General features: G+C 39.9%; 1 protein-coding gene across 4 annotated transcripts in view; it reads right to left on the bottom strand.

The window, feature by feature from the left end:
* Positions 1 to 16,805, bottom strand: part of pspc1 (paraspeckle component 1) — a 145,798-nt gene that overhangs the window by 41,729 nt on the left and 87,264 nt on the right. The window contains exon 9 of one of the 4 annotated variants that reach the window (XM_038817989.1): positions 4,601 to 4,872. The exons of the other annotated variants lie outside the window; for them this stretch is intronic. Within the exon in view, the coding sequence (XP_038673917.1) occupies positions 4,813 to 4,872 (60 nt within the window). The 3' untranslated portion in view covers positions 4,601 to 4,812. Of the gene's footprint in view, positions 1 to 4,600; positions 4,873 to 16,805 lie in introns of those variants that run through there. 4 annotated transcript variants of the gene reach the window in all.

Genomic DNA, 16,805 nt, shown 5'->3' with positions numbered 1-16,805 from the left:
GCATGTCTGACCACATGTACTGCATATTTAACCAGCATATTAAGAGTACAAGATAGATTTTGTAATTGAGCTTTTTGAATTTGTATTGGGGTGAAGGAACAGTGATTTGACTCATTTACTGATGTTTGTATTGAAATCTTTCCAAACATTTTTCTGGTGTCATATACTAGTTTTTCTTGTTTAATACACATTTCATTCTGTGTGTAAAAAGTACACTAGAAACTCCTATGAATCTCTGTTCAGTAACTGCCCTCCCATGGTTTCAAAGGTAAAAAAATATCAGCTGGGATCGTAACAACATTTAAGACCGACATCAAGAGAAACTTTGTTACAAGAGAATTCTGAAGCAGTGAAATGCACTACCTTTAGTGTCTGAAATTTACACATGAGAAATGTACATTCAGTGTGTGCTCAATGGCACAGTTGGCAAGTTACTTCCTCGGGTATTTTCTTCCAATATAGTAGCTTATATTTCTTTACTGGAAAGTAGCTAGTGCCACTGGAACAAACTCCATCGAAAAAACTGGGACAAAGATCCCATTCAGGATTCCGTTTCAGCATTCTGAAGGAGCTGTTCCGTCTGTGACAATCTTGCCCACTTCTCAGTCACCCCTAATACACCCTGCTCTAGGGCATCTTTCCATGCAAGCATGGAGATGTAACAACTGTCCTTTCATCCCCTCCAAGGACCCAAATATTCCTTCCAAGTGACAGTGATTTACTTGTACTTCTTTAATTACTGTAGTGTAGTTGCTGTTCATGATGCGATCTGCTCTACATTAGAGACCAAATGCAGACCAGGTGATCACTTTCCAGAACACCTTCAATCAATCAGCATCACCCCGAGCTTCTGGTGCTTGTCATTTTAATTCTCCAAATTGCTCCCATGCTGACTTTTCTGTCCATGGCCTGCTAGTGTTCAGTGAAGTTCAAAGCAAGCTTGAGGAAAGAAAGCTATCTTCACACTCAGCCTTCTCAACTCAGCATCAAATTCAACAATTTTAGAACATGAACTCTGCCTCCATCTTGTGTTTTTTTTGTTCTGCTGGGTTGGTCTTACATAGTACATACAGTGCAGAAGGAGGCCATTTGGCCCATCAAGTCTGCACCGACCCACTTAAGCCCTTACTTCCACCCAATGTTGATGGGAACCCAGAGATCTTCACGTTCTTCTCCTACATTGGATGTATAATTCCATTTCTTCAGTCACAAAATTAGACTCAAAATGTATTTGAAAAATATCTAGAATAGTGAACAACAATGTAAAATTTATTATTGCTCAAGAAAATCTACATTGCATGTTTCTTTTGAAGATTGCATGTTTCTTTTAAACAAATAGAATCTTCAAGCAGTAATTAATTCTGAAGCAGTGCTTTCATTAACATGTCAATGACACACGGTGGGAGCAACTGACACAACATCCAACTAAAATTATTGAAAGGCTTCTACCATGATGTCAAGGAACTTTGAGGGATGAAGGGGAAGAATGTGGAGCATATGGGGGAAGTCAGCATTTGGCTATTCAGAGTAACATTCCAATAGGAATGAAAGATTGCACGAGTCTAACTGTTGGATACAATTTTGAGCAAAAGCAAGATGCCAAAGATGCAGGAAATCGGAAATAAAAAATGCTGGAAAAACTCAGCTGGTATCGTAGCATCTGTGGAGCGGAGAGAGATCTTTCGGATCCATAAACTTCTCCAACACAACTATCTAAAATGTTAGTTTTGTTTTACTGTTCATAGATGAAGAACCTGATGAGTATTTTCAGCATTTGTATTCATATCTGATGGTACAAGTTTGAAGACAGACATGAAGATCTGTGTATAGCGGGTCAATGTAAAATTCATTGTTTTCCATTTTAGACAAGCAACACACCAGCTTTCCTGGAACAGCAAATTGTACACCAGCTTTCCAGAAAGAGGAAATTGTACGAGAAGTAGTTTTAATACGTTAAACAACAACAAACAGTATGGTGACTTTAAAAAACTAGGAGGATAATCAATATCCAGTGCTACGTTACATTGATCAGTTTCTGTGCTCATTTGATTAGATGCACAATTCTTCAGTATGTGCATTCTCACTGCAGCTCACTTCTTGTTCCCCAACTTGATAAACTACTAAACAGAACAAAAACTTAAAAGCTTCATTGTGAGGAGTTTCCCAAAATGAATCGGCATGCGTGTGTAAATAGTAGGAATCTGAAAATTTAATCTAAATCATTAGGAATAATTAGATAATCCAAATCCATTAAAAAAAAATCAGAAGTGAAACCAAAAAGCTAATGGTAAACCTGCGAGATCCAACAAGTCATATTCATTGCACCACCAGCAAGAAAATTGCTTACCGGTGCCATTTTTAATTGATAAGTCAAATATGACATCTTCCATTCAAAAGCGGACCACATTTCGAGCAAACAGGATATCAGCTTATGGAATTTTATTCTCACCATACTTCAGCATTTTAAAAGCTACTCTGACAAATTTGAATTTGCACTTATAATTGGTTATAAATACTCTGGTTATGAAACAGCTCAGCGAGTCAACAAGATCCATTAAAACCACTGAAATTTCAAACTCAAAATCTCAAGTCTCCAAATGATCTCCATTGAAGGAGTGGTGTTTTCATTACAACAGGAGTAAATACTGAAATTTCAGGTGCTGGTATTTGTGTTTTTGAAGAATTCATTATAATAGGAAGGTTACCTATGATGCCCTGTGCCGCAGAGTAGCATTCCACTAACATCACGGTCACTCAGATAAAATAAAAGTGGGCAGCCCCTTCCCGAGTTACAGTTTCACAAATGTCAACCAACAGCTTCAAATGAAGAGAAAATAATACAGGTATGGGAAGGGAAAGGTAAGAAACAATGACATGGAAAGATCAAGAGTGCAGTGTTATTATCCTACTGAATTAGAGGTCGGTAGGGCACTAGAATAAACACTGAGCTCACCGACGACCCGGGTTCAATCCTGGACCCTGGTCACCGTCCGTGTGCAGTTTGCACATTCTGTCCGCGTCTGGGTGGGTCGCACCCCACAACCCAAAAGATGTGCAGGGCAGGTGGATTGGCCACACTAAATTACCCCTTAATTGGGAAAAAAATGAATTGTGTACGCTGAGTTATAATAATTAACGTGGAACTGCAATGAAAAGATACACGGGCCTACAGGCCAAGGGCAGCTCTCTCCAATTTCAGCAATTATTAATCAAAGCTATTTAGTTACTGATTTTTCTTTTAACTTCGCCTTCTCAACAAGTAATTATGAAACTATACTGGCTTATGGATAAGGATAGACAGTTGTCACATCACACGGATAAGGATATCACATTTAAGTTAATATTGCAGGGCAGCATAAGAATCAAACACCCATCATATCGCCAGTTTAAAAGCACAACACGATTCTTCTCAAAGTTAACAACTTTTCCCGTCAAACAAAAGAAAAATAAAGTTACTACAATACACAACAGAGGTGTAATTCAGTAGCAGAGATTCAAAGCATGTTATATGTTCACTCTCTACTTGTTGTACATCGCATAACTAAAAAAACTTATATTAGGTTTCCAAATCCCCAAAGTTACTGTGCATGCATATTTGGGATTTTGACTCATTTATTAGATCAGACCCCAAAATTTTCTATTATATTGGCAAGAGGAGATATTTGCTGGAACTCCTATTTGAACAACTTGCAAAGCAACGGTTTGAGAGGCGGTTTCACCTTTTTTGGATATTGGTATTGTTTGAATTTTGGCATCCTATGCTGAGATGAGTGTTAAAAACTCAGCTTACATTTGATCCATCCACATCTGTTGCTTTAACTTTGTTTTGTACCAGCACATGCTAAAACAAAGCAGATTTTTAGGGTACTCGGTCTGAATGTTCGTTGACTTGGTGATTTTTAAATCCAGGCTATTGCAAAATAATTTATTCCATGAGCGTTTTCAAATGTAATTTTTAAAAATTGCTAACATTTGCACACGTTTTACCATAAAAGTTTATTAAATAAAACAAAATCAGTAATAAATTGGATGTTTGTAAAAAGTTAATTCAAAACGTTAATGAAGTGAAAAAATATTAGTTACACCACCCAAATCTAAGCAAATTTCAAAGTCACTTATAGTAGCAAAAATATTAAATTATTTTCCATGTAAATCTTTTTCAGGGTGTGGATAATGCAACAACTCTGGCTTCCCTGAAAAGGTCATTGCAGGGGGAGAAAAGCCATCTTCAAATCACATTTAGAAACAACCACACAAGCTGCACACATTGACTAGACCAGTTAGCAGGTTTTCCTTGCCAAAAGATGCTAGTAAACCAGTGTGTTTTAAATCACAAGCGCGCAGCTATCATAGCAATCCACAAATTAGCAGCTATATTGAGATCAATTTCACAATGTGCCAAAGGATTTCAACTCAACGCCTGGAAGTCCACTACTGTAACCATTACATGACGACATAAATTGTGACCCCTCAAGGGTTATAAGCAATAGTTAATGTCCATTGGTGGATGTATATTGGTTGGTGAAGCAACTTTAGGCATAAATCCCTTCTGCCTACTGTACTGCAGGATTGACTGACGAGTAGTTTATTCCCATTTTTCTGAGACTGTTTTATTTTATTAAGGAAAATTGTGTGTCACCCGCTGAAATGAGAAAATGGATTCAGAGTTCAGCTCCAGCTCAAGTCCATCTCTAATACACCGATATTCAACTTGAGCTTGATGACCATTCAACTCAGAAGTTTATTGCTCCCTTTTGTCTGTTCAGCAAGCTCTGTCTGGAATGCTGCAACAGAGCTGTCCTCTTCCACTGGTCATTCCGACATTCTCTCCATCTGATGCAGTATCTGGTGGATTGCATTTCCAAGCGAGTCCTATAGAAAGTGCTTTCAAAATGTTATTGCGCTTTAGATTCACAACTCATTTTTTTACTTTCTGCAGTTGCAACTTAAATCTGTGAAGGAAAAATAGTAGTGGAATAGGTTGTATCGTACACCTAATTTTAATTAAGTTTGTATTAAGAATATGAAAAATGTTAAAGTTCATTAGAAATTCACCAACAGGTAAAGTACACAAAAACCAAGAAAAATCTTAAATGTCGCAATTTCACTTGAACAAATCAGAGGACTGCAACTTTTGCTTGAGCATTTCCAAATAAAAAAGGATAAAAGAACTGTATAAAATATACAACACATAAAAAGTGATAAAGTAGCAAACAACACACTAAAGTACTGATTTTCTCATTTCAGTATATACATTTTAAGATAGTTAAAAAACAAAAATTAAGGAAAATTGGTTCAGTTAAGCAGATTGAATCTATTCATCTATTGTTTCACAATTCATGGCTGTATTTAGTAAGCAATTTAGTTTCAACAACATGCATCGTCTGGACTTTGTTACACTGGGCACGTTTTTATAACTACTGATCCAAGTGTATACATATTTTGAAAATATTACCCACATGTCCAATATTTGTTGGTACCAGGATGGGATTTTCATGCATTTATTCTATTACTATTTCTTACAGCTTTGCAAGGCAGTAGTGCTCAATCTTCATGAGCAAAATATTTAGTTGTATCTGAAATTGTCGATAAAGTTGACCTGGCAGATATCAATCAAAGCCAGTCTATAATGATCCAAAAGTACTCAAATGTAGGAACTACTTATAAATACAGCAAGAGGGAGGATAATTCCAGATTGGAAGAACAATGAAAAATAAATTACAATTTCTGGTTGCATATAAATCTGCACTAAAGCTGCGGAAATGCCTCACAGGCCAAGTAATAAAACTAATAGTAGGAAATAATCAAATTGTCATAGAATGCATCTGATGTGCATTTTATACAACATTGTTCAAATTCATCTAACAGCACAAAGAAATGGAATATTTCATGTATTACAATGACATATCAAGAGAGCAGGAAAATCTTTTTTTAAAACAGCACACATTTATTTAAATTAGTCTCGCTAACCACAAAAATCTTGACTGATTTGAGACAGCTAGAAAAGTCAATGTCACTTAATTTCATTGGTCTTGAATGAATGCTGTTTAAAACAAAGGTCAATAGGTATATTATAGTATAGCTCACTGGTTTGTAGAGATCAGACTCCTGCCTGCATCTCTGAGGTACTCATGACCAGAATGTTTTTAAAAAAATTACATTACTTCAATTTGAGTACAATGTGTGTTGAGGACTAATGGTGAGGGACATTTCACCCAGAAATCTGAGGGTATAACACCTTGGCTAAGGTCAAGTCTGTAGAATTGTTCAACCAAATGAAAAATCAAAACATAATTGGTGAAAGCATAATAAAAGACAAAGAAAATTAGACCAATTTTATTGAATATTAGAAATCCGATTGCCCAGAATGTTAAGATGGGTCATATTCTGATCTTCAAAGCAAGCTTCAAAACAAAAAGGCAGCTAAAGTCGATCAGCAATTTGGCTTAAAAACTGGGAGTACGTAACACAAGGTAGTCATTCTTTAAATGGACAAAATCTGCAAATCCGCATGATCAATAAGAATTACAAAAATTTAGGCAACTGTGAGAAATTTGAACAGTGAAGTCTGCCTGTCTTAGTGGGTAACTTTCCGCTTGAGCATCATATAAACAAGGGTATGCCCATTTAGCTCCTCCAACAGGCTCCGTATTTCCATGGTTGAGCCATGACCCAACTCAATATGATCACAGTTGCACTGCACACCTTAAATACTGTTTTTCTTAATCAATCACAAATTTAAAATTAATTGATCTACCATTGCCATTTGCAGAAGAGTGCTCCTAATTTCCACCACTGTGTAGACATGTTTCTGCAGCATAGTCCACTGGTTTGTACAGATCAGATGTTTAAAAAAATACATTACTTTCACTTGTGCAAAATAGGTAATTGAAGAAGATGGTTTGGCCTTAATTTTCAAACTGCACCTATTCCTAATTTTAAAAAAAATTTAGAGTACCCAATTAGTTTTTTTTAATTAAGAGGCAATTTAGCGTGTTCAATCCACCGACCTTGCACATCTTTGGGTTGTGGGGGGTGAAACCCACGCAAACATGGGGAGAATGTGCAAACTCCAAACGGACAGTGACCCAGAGCCGGGTTCGAACCTGGGACCTCAGCGCCTTGAGACTGCAGTGCTACCACTGCAGCACCATGCTGCCCTCCCTATTCCCAAATTGAGCATTAATTTTTGTACCTACGTTTCACCTTCATGTGCTTGAAAAAGTAGATTGAATCATCCCCTAACCGTCTAAATCTAGGGAATAGAACTCTTGTGTGGATGCCTCCGTGTAATTGAACCCTCCTTGTGCAGGTATCATTCAACCAAATCGGCCTTGCACTCACGGTATATAGCTTTCTTATCATTTTAGTATCATTTCTTGCATTCAAAAACTACATTAAAATTTACTACAGTCTGATAATTTTCTAAACACTCACATCATTAATAATAATATAATAATAATAATCGCTTATTGTCACAAGTAGGCTTCAATGAAGTTACTGTGAAAAGCCCCGAGTCGCCACATTCTGTTCGGGGAGCCCTGTATGGGAAATCTAGCCCATTTCAATTACTAAATCTAATAATAGCATTCCCCTTATTTTTTTTATGATGTGTTGGCTCTGCTTATCGCAAACCATATGAAAGTGATTTCTACATGCATGGCTAATCAATGAATATGTACATTCAAGTGCTTCACAGCAACTACCACAGAATGAATACAAAACTACCATTATAACCTTAAATCGTTTTTTCTATTTCATAATTCTATCCATCACATCGGCATTACCTGGAGCAGTCACATTATTGGGAGTTTTCTATAGACCCCCCCCCCCCCCCCCCCCCCCCCTAATAGCAGCAGAGAGATAGAGGAACAGATTGGGCGTCAGATCTTGGAAGAGTGCAGAAGTAACGGAGTTGTTGTCATGGGTGACTTCAACTTCCCTAATATTGACTGGCACCTCCTCCTTCGTGCAAATGGTTTGGATGGAGAAGATTTTGTCAGGTGTGTGCAGGAAGGATTCCTGACTCAATATGTAGATAGGCCGACTGGGGGGAGGCCATATTGGACTTGGTGCTCGGCAACGAACCAGACCAGTTGTCAGATGTCTTGGTGGGAGAGCATTTCAGTGACAGTGACTACAACTCCTTAACCTTTACCATCGTCATGGAGAGGGATAGGAACACACAGTATGGGAAGGTACTTATTTGGGGGAGGGGAAATTATACTGCTATTAGACAGCAGCTGAGGAGCATAAAGTGGGAACAATTGTTCTTGGGGAAATGCACAGTAGTAATGTGGGGATTGTTTAAGGAGCACATGCTGCGAGTGCTGAATTGTTTTGTGCCACTGAGACGAGGAAGGAATGGTAAGGTGAAGGAGCCTTGGATGACAAGAGAAGTGGAGCTTCTAGTCAAGAGGAAGAAGGAAGCTTACGTAAGATTGAAGAAGCAAGAATCTGACCCTAGATCTTGTCCTGTGTAATGAGACAGGATTGATTCATGATCTCATAGTTAGGGATCCTCTCGGAAGGAGCGATCACAATATGGTGGAATTTAAAATACAGATGGAGGGTGAGAAGGTAAAATCAAATACTAGTGTTTTGAGTTTAAACAAAGGAGATTACAATGGGATGAAAGAAAAACTAGCTAAGGTAGACTAGGAGCAAAGACTTTATGGTGGAACAGTTGAAGAACAGTGGAGAACCTTCCAAGCGATTTTTCACAGTGCTCAGCAAAGGTTTATACCAACAAAAAGGATGGTAGAAAGAGGGAAAATCGACCATGGATATCTAAGGAAATAAGGGAGAGTATCAAATTGAAGGAAAAAGCAAACAAAGTGTCAAAGATTGGTGGGAGACGAGAGGACTGGGAAATTTTTAGGGGGCAACAGAAAGCTACTAAAAAAGCTATAAAGAGTAAGATAGAGTATGAGAGTAAACTTGCTCAGAATATAAAAACAGAGAGTAAAAGTTTTTACAAATATATAAAACAAAGAAGAGTGGCTAAGGTAAATATTGGTCCTTTAGAAAGTTTAGAGAATGAGAAGGGAGTTTTAATAATGGGAGATGAGGAAATGGCTGAGGAACTGAACAGGTTTTTTGGGTCGGTCTTCACAGTGGAAGACACAAATAACATGCCAGTGACTGATAGAAATGAGGCTATGACAGGCGAGGACTTCGAGAGGATTGTTATCACTAAGGAGGTAGTGATGGGCAAGCTAATGGGGCTAAAGGTAGACGGGTCTCCTGGCCCTGATGGAATGCATCCCAGAGTGCTAAAAGAGATGGCTAGGGAAATTGCAGATGCACTAGTGATGATTTACCAAAATTCACTAGACTCTGGGGTGGTCCCGGTGGATTGGAAATTAGCAAATGTAACACCACTGTTTAAAAAAGGAGGTAGGCAGAGAGCAGGAAATTATAGGCCAGTGAGCTTAACTTCTGTAGTAGGGAAGATGCTGGAATCTATCATCAAGGAAGAAATAGCGAGGCATCTGGATAGCAATTGTCCCACTGGGCAGACGCAGCATGGGTTCATAAAGGGCAGGTCGTGCCTAACTAATTTAGTGGAATTTTTTGAGGACATTACCAGTGCAGTAGATAACGGGGAGCCAATGGATGTGGTATATCTGGATTTCCAGAAAGCCTTTGACAAGGTGCCACACAAAAGGTTGCTGCATAAGATAAAGATGCATGGCATTAAGGGTAAAGTAATAGCATGGATAGAGGATTGGTTAATTAATAGAAAGCAAAGAGTGGGGATTAATGGGTGTTTCTCTGGTTGGCAATCAGTAGCTAGTGGTGCCCCTCAGGGATCCGTGTTGGGCCCACAATTGTTCACAATTTATATAGATGATTTGGAGTTGGGGAACAAGGGCAATGTGTCCAAGTTTGCAGATGACACTAAGATGAGTGGTAAAGCGAAAAGTGCAGAGGATACTGGAAGTCTGCAGAGGGATTTGGATAGGTTAAGTGAATGTGCTAGGGTCTGGCAGATGGAATACAATGTTGACAAATGTGAGGTTATCCATTTTGGTAGGAATAACAGCAAACGGGATTATTATTTAAATGATAAAATATTAAAGCATGCTGCTGTGCAGAGGGACCTGGGGGTGCTCGTGCATGAGTCACAGAAAGTTGGTTTCCAGGTGCAACAGGTGATTAAGAAGGCAAATGGAATTTTGTCCTTCATTGCTAGAGGGATGGAGTTTAAGACTAGGGAGATAATACTGCAATTGTATAAGGTGTTAGTGAGGCCACACCTGGAGTATTGTATTCAGTTTTGGTCTTCTTACTTGAAAAAGGACGTACCGGCACTGGAGGGTGTGCAGAGGAGATTCACTAGGTTAATCCCAGAGTTGAAGGGGTTGGATTACGAGGAAAGGTTGAGTAGACTGGGACTGTACTCGTTGGAATTTAGAAGGATGAGGGGGGGATCTTATAGAAACATATAAAATTATGAAGGGAATAGATAGGATAGATGCAGGCAGGTTGTTTCCACTGGCTGGTGAAAGCAGAACTAGGGGGCATAGCCTCAAAATAAGGGGAAGTAGATTTAGGACTGAGTTTAGGAGGAACTTCTTCACCCAAAGGGTTGTGAATCTATGGAATTCCTTGCCCAGTGAAGCAGTTGAGGCTTCTGCATTAAATGTTTTTAAAGGTAAAGATAGATAGTTTTTTGAAGAATAATGGGATTAAGGGTTATGGTGTTTGGGCCGGAAAGTGGAGCTGAGTCCACAAAAGATCATCCATGATCTCATTGAATGGTGAGCAGGCTCAAGGGGCCAGATGGCCTACTTCTGCTCCTAGTTCTTGTGACTCGGCACTAGAGGGTTACAAGGTAGCAAGGAAGGAACTGAAAAATTGACTGAGGAGAGCTAGAAGGGGGCATGAAAAAGCCCTGGCGGGAAGGATTAGGGAAAACCCCAAGGCATTCTGCACTTATATATGAGAAAGAAGAGGGCCGATCAGGGATAGTGGAGGTAACTTGTGCCTAGAGTCAGAAGAGATGGGGGAGGCCCTAAACGAATACTTTGCTTCAGTATTCACTAGAGAGAGGGATCTTGTTGCCCATGAGAACAGTGTGAACCAGGTTAATAGACTCGAACAGGTTGATATGAAGAAGGAGGATGTGCTGGAGATTTTGAAAAGCATCAGGATAGATAAGTCCCTTGGGCCCGACGGGATATACCCAAGATTACTACGGGAAGCAAGGGAGGAGATTGCTGCACCGTTGACGATCATCTTTGCGTCCTCACTCTCCACTGGAGTTGTACCAGATGATTGGAGGGAGGCAAATGTTGTTCCCCTATTCAAGAAAGGGAATAAGGAAATCCGTGGGAATTACAGACCCATCAGTCTTGCGTCTGTGGTGAGCAAAATATTGGAAAGAATTCTGAGAGATATGATTTGTGATCATTTAGAAAAACATAGTTTGATTAGATAGTCAGCATAGCTTTGTGAGGGGCAGGTCATGCCTCACAAGCCTCATTGAATTCTTTGAGGATGTGACGAGACACATTGATGAAGGTCGGGCAGTGGATGTGGTGTATATGGATTTCAGTAAGGCATTTGATAAGGTTCCCCATGGTAGGCTCATTTAGAAAGTTACGGGGCATGGGACACAGGGAAATTTGGCTGTCTGGATATAGAATTGGCTGGCCGAAAGAAGACAGCGAGTGGTGGTAGAGGCAAAGTATTCCGCCTGGAGTTCGGTGACCATTGGTGTCCCGTAAGGATCTGTTCTGGGATCTCTGCTCTTTATGGTTTTCATAAATGAGTTGGATGAGGAAGTGGAAGGGTGGGTTAGTAAGTTTGCCGATGACACAAAGGTTGGTGGAGTTGTAGATAGTGTCGAGGGCTGTTGCAGTATACAACAGGACGTCGACAGGATGCAGAGCTGGGCTGAGAAGTGGCAGATGGAATTTAAACTTGATAAATGTGAAGTGATTTATTTAGGAAGGTCCAATTTGAATGCTGAATACAGGGTTAAAGGCAGGATTCTTGGAAGTGTGGAGGAACAGAGGGATCTTGGGGTCCACGTACATAGATCCCTCAAAGTTGCCACCCAGGTTGATAGGGTTGTTAAGAAGGTGTATGGTGTGTTGGCTTTCATCAACAAGGAGATTGAGTTTAAGAGCCACAAGGTTTTGCTGCAGCTTTATAAAACCCTAGTTAGACCACACTTGGAATATTGTGTCCAGTTCTGGTCGCCTCATTATAGAAGGATGTGGATGCTTTGGAGAGGGTACAGAGAAGATTTACCAGGATGCTGCCTGGATTGGAGGGCATGTCTTATGAAGAAAGGTTGAGGGAGCGAGGGATTTTCTCACTGGAGCGAATAAGGCAGAGAGGTGACTTGATAGAGGTGTACAAGGTGATGAGAGGCATGGATAGAGTGGATAGCCAGAGACTTTTCTCCAGGGGGTACATGGTAATCAGGAGGATGTTGCATTGCTCATGAGAATTCACAGGCTCCAGCATCAAATGTTGAGGACTCCCAGAGTAACATAGCCTCCGAACATACCCAGGTATGGTGCTGGTGATGTCAAGGAAATTGGTTGCAAAGTAGGATTCGGTGGGCAGGACCATTTCAAATTGCTGCTTGACGAGTCTGTGGGATAGCTCTCTCAATTGAAGTCCCAGATGTTGGTATGGAGGATTTCGCCAAGTCAACAGGCTGGGTGTGCCGTTGTTGTTTCCAATGACTCGGTCAATGCTGGGTGTTTCATCTGATTTCATTTCTTTTTGACTTTTCGGTAGGGGTACAAGTGAGTGACATCAAGAGTCAACCACATTGCTGTGGGTCTGGAGTCACATGTAGGCCACACTAAGGTTAACCCATCATCTTCCCTAATTAGTGAAACAGATGTTTTTTTATGACAAGGAATGCTAGTTTCATTGTTACCATTGGACATTAGCTTTCATTTCCAGATTAATTAGTTCAATTTAAATTCCACCAGCTACCAAGGTGAGACTTGAGCCGTCGGCTCCAGAACATTAGCCCTGGTCTTTGGATTACTAACTTTACCAGTAGACATTAGTATGTATCTCCTATTTTTTTAAATCAGTTCTTTTCTCATGTTACCCAAGTCAAGTAAACCTGCCTGACATGCACAAAAAATTAATTGTACTCTGAAGTCTCCACATAATTCATCCGAGAAACACTTCACCTCTTAAAAGAAAACTTAACCGTAGATTGGAAAAGGAAAGGAGACTCAGGGGGTCCAGAATGTGTAGGAGATTACTGCTGAGGTTTTTCCAGCAAAGGTCCAGCTACCACCACTCTACTTATTAAAAAAATCCCTGGTTTCTCAGATTATCTATAAAAGAATCCCAAGACCAGGAACTGATACATCCATCCAGTTAAATTAACAGAGGTTGGCTGCTCAATTAACAACGCTTACGGTAGAACTATTGACCTCAGGTAGAAGGTGAACTGTCTTCAGTGGGGGACTAACAATTTTACATTATTAGGCACATCGTTATGATTCTGTTTGCCAGCTCCTGGCCCATTGGTTATTAGGCAACTATGTAAATGTTTATTCAACCTAGCAGTAACCAAACTATTTCAACAACTAAACTCATTTTCATGTCGGAGGGGAGACAATAGTTGTGTTTCATTCTGATTAACCAGGTGGCTGAAAAGAATCAGCAAGAAATTCACATCCACCTATTTACCCAAATGCAATTCACACAAACACCCCGACAGGGCCATATTTACTTAACCAAATTCAGTGATGTGGTACAGACAAGGCTTAGCAACTCCCAAATGTGAAGTGGGATAGTTTGGAGTCTAACCAGTCAGATATATGCATGATATCCAGGGTTACTGCCTACCATTTTTCCAGTCTAACACTGGTATGCAAGGTTATCAGGAGTCATGTGGGAAGAACTCTGGTTACCAGCGACACCCGTGTACCTGCAGCTTTATCAGTGAGTCAGTCAGGTGAATCATAAATAGCACTCTTAAAGAACTGCAGACTCATCTACTTATGGTGTCATAATGTGGAGTCTACTAGGCTCTTGGCTTCTTCCTATAATATTCCAAGCATTTAAGACAAACTGTTTGAACTTGGTTTAAGAAACTGTGATGGAACTCATAAAACCCTAAAATTACTGAGAAATTTAAATTGAATTTTTTTTGTTTATAAGGAAAAGCATAATCAGATTTCACAGATAATCACAGACCAACTTGTGAGGTTTGCAACTTAGAAAAACAGATCCAAGGATGGCAGTTGATTCAGAGATTGCCTAATATAAAATAAAAAAATAATCTGGACAACTGATGCACCGATTAGTCTTCAAATGAATTTAAAGAGTATTTCAGCCCCATACAACACATGGATATACTGTTGGTCCTCCATACTGTTGTTCCTCACCAATGGTCTAAAGAACAACTTCAGACTAAGTTACAACATTAACTTTAATCAGCAATAGCATAAATTAGTATTAAATATTGCCATGCAGGGTGGAGGAAGATTATTAGCATCTGTGGCAATTATACTTGTGGGAGATGGGCATTACCTTAAAAGGGACATTTTAGAAAACATGCATACAAAAGATAGTTTTTCCAATATTGTGAACAACAATTTGCAGGAATGGTTTTCTGGGCCATATAGGATCAGTTAAACACATTAAACCACACAGGTAAATCCAAAATACAAATTGCTAAGGGTGCTTGTTGGCAACACTAACATCATCATTAACATATTGGTGTTGTTTGATGGTAGATTCTACATTAAAAACCGCTTGCATACTTGCGGTGGGTGGGGGGGGGGGGGGGGGGGGGGGAGAAATGGGGTTAACATCCAACACCTTATTCCTAATGAGCATCAATGACACTGACCCACCCTCCTTTCATTAATATCAGAACACAACCCACTGCATAATTCGCCCATTAGGAACCAGTTTTGTCAATTTGCTTCTCATCACTCGTTACAACCATAACTGCCTCCTCATTATGTAAGCAGAACAATCACCATCCCTTATCCCATTTCCTTTGGACCAGACGTTGGTCTCAACCTGAGCACCTTCTTCTCCTTTGCGCAAGTCTCAGTGATCCACTTTTTATCTTGTTCTCTGCACCCCCCCCCCCAAAATTGTATGAGATATCCTCCATCGGCCTCTGCACAGTAAAATCAACCTCTCCTCAACCTGCCCCATCTCCTTACAATTAACGGTTATCCTGTGCTCCCTAAACCTCTCTCACTACATAAATTGTCTTGATAATATTCCAATCTTCTCCCTCAACTGTGCCATCTCAAGGCCCCTCTATCTCTATGCTTTTGAATAGACACCATCCCCAACCATCTACTGAATCCTTCATCATCAAACATTCCCTAACCTGCTTTCAACTACACATCCTACACTATCACCCCATGTCCAGGTCACTTACAAATGCAGTTCCAAGTTGCCAAATGCCTTTGGCCTTCCATTCATCTTATTGACAACTGCAGAAGTAATCAACTCAACAACTCTCCATCATCTTGGATGCTTTGTGGGCAGCACGGTGGCACAGTGGTTAGCATTGCTGCCTACAGCGCTGAGGACCCGAGTTCGAATCCCGGCTCTGGGTCACTGTCCGTGAGGAGTTTGCACATTCTCCCCGTGTCTGCGTGGGTTTCACCCCCACAACCCAAAAGATGTGCAGGATAGGTGGATTGGCCACGCTAAATTGTCCCTTAATTGGAAAAAAATAATTGGGTACTTTAAATTTTTTTTTTTTTTAAATCTTGGATGCTTTGCTAATTAAAACTCTTACTTATGGACTTTTTGTCACCGAGATTAAGACAATCCTGCTTCCACTACTCCCCCAACTGATGAGCCTATCCAAGGCAGCAACTCTTCCTCCCAGCCCTAGTCCTTAATCACACATTTTTCTACTCTTTCCGTTAACATTTCAGGCTGGTAACCTTCATCAGAACACCAACTCCATTGTCTTGGAAATAAATAGTAGACCACATCACAAAGCTGCTCTAGAGACAATGGATATTGGAGCTTCAAATGGGCTTTTAACTTCTCAGCCAAGTTTTGCTTTCAAGCTTTTAAACTGACTCCAGGGTTTGAAGAACATTTTGACCAGGTCCTTGGATATGAAACAATATGTACACAAAACTCAAATCCCTGCTTCAAAGCATTAAACTGGAGTACTCCCCAGGGCAGATCAGTAGGGATACGCGAGCTAGGCTGAGGTGAATGCAATGCAAAAGGTCAGAGGCTTGCCTTAAGGTTTCCTGGTCTTATTCCAAATTTCAATATAGTTCTTCAGGATACCGTCTATCAGTACAAAATAGTTTTGTTCACTTGAATCCTTTATGTAAAATAAAGAGCGCTTAGCAATCTGGACATTAGTTGCTGAAATCTAAAACTCAAACATTATTCAGTATAATGGAAAATTAGAGGCAACCACAGCCCTCAAAGATCTTAGAATGGATGAACAATCTTTAGCAGAAACTTAATTAGACAGCTACCAAAGATTTGCTGGCTGTTACAGATGAGGAGTTAGTTCCACTCAAGAAAGGACTGCACATGTTGATGTGGTTACCAATGCTATGTTGTGTGTAAGCATCAGATAAGACAGAACCCCTCTTCTGCCACTGTTACTACCCTACTGAGGTTCAAACTGACATACTGGGAGGGTGAATAATGAGTTTAACTACAGCCCAGTAAATAATTAATTCTATTGGGGACGGTAGGAGAAGAGAAAGTGAAATCTGGTAACAAGAACTGATCCATACAGTTGATTTTGACCATTAGCACCTAGAGTAGACTTATCCGCCTGTATATAAAAGATTTTAAAATGA

Source organism: Scyliorhinus canicula, chromosome 14 (genome assembly GCF_902713615.1).
Source record: "Scyliorhinus canicula chromosome 14, sScyCan1.1, whole genome shotgun sequence".
In the NCBI taxonomy this organism is placed as follows: Eukaryota; Metazoa; Chordata; class Chondrichthyes; order Carcharhiniformes; family Scyliorhinidae; genus Scyliorhinus; species Scyliorhinus canicula.
Note: the sequence above shows the minus strand (reverse complement) of the source record. Positions and strands in the feature narration are given on the sequence as shown.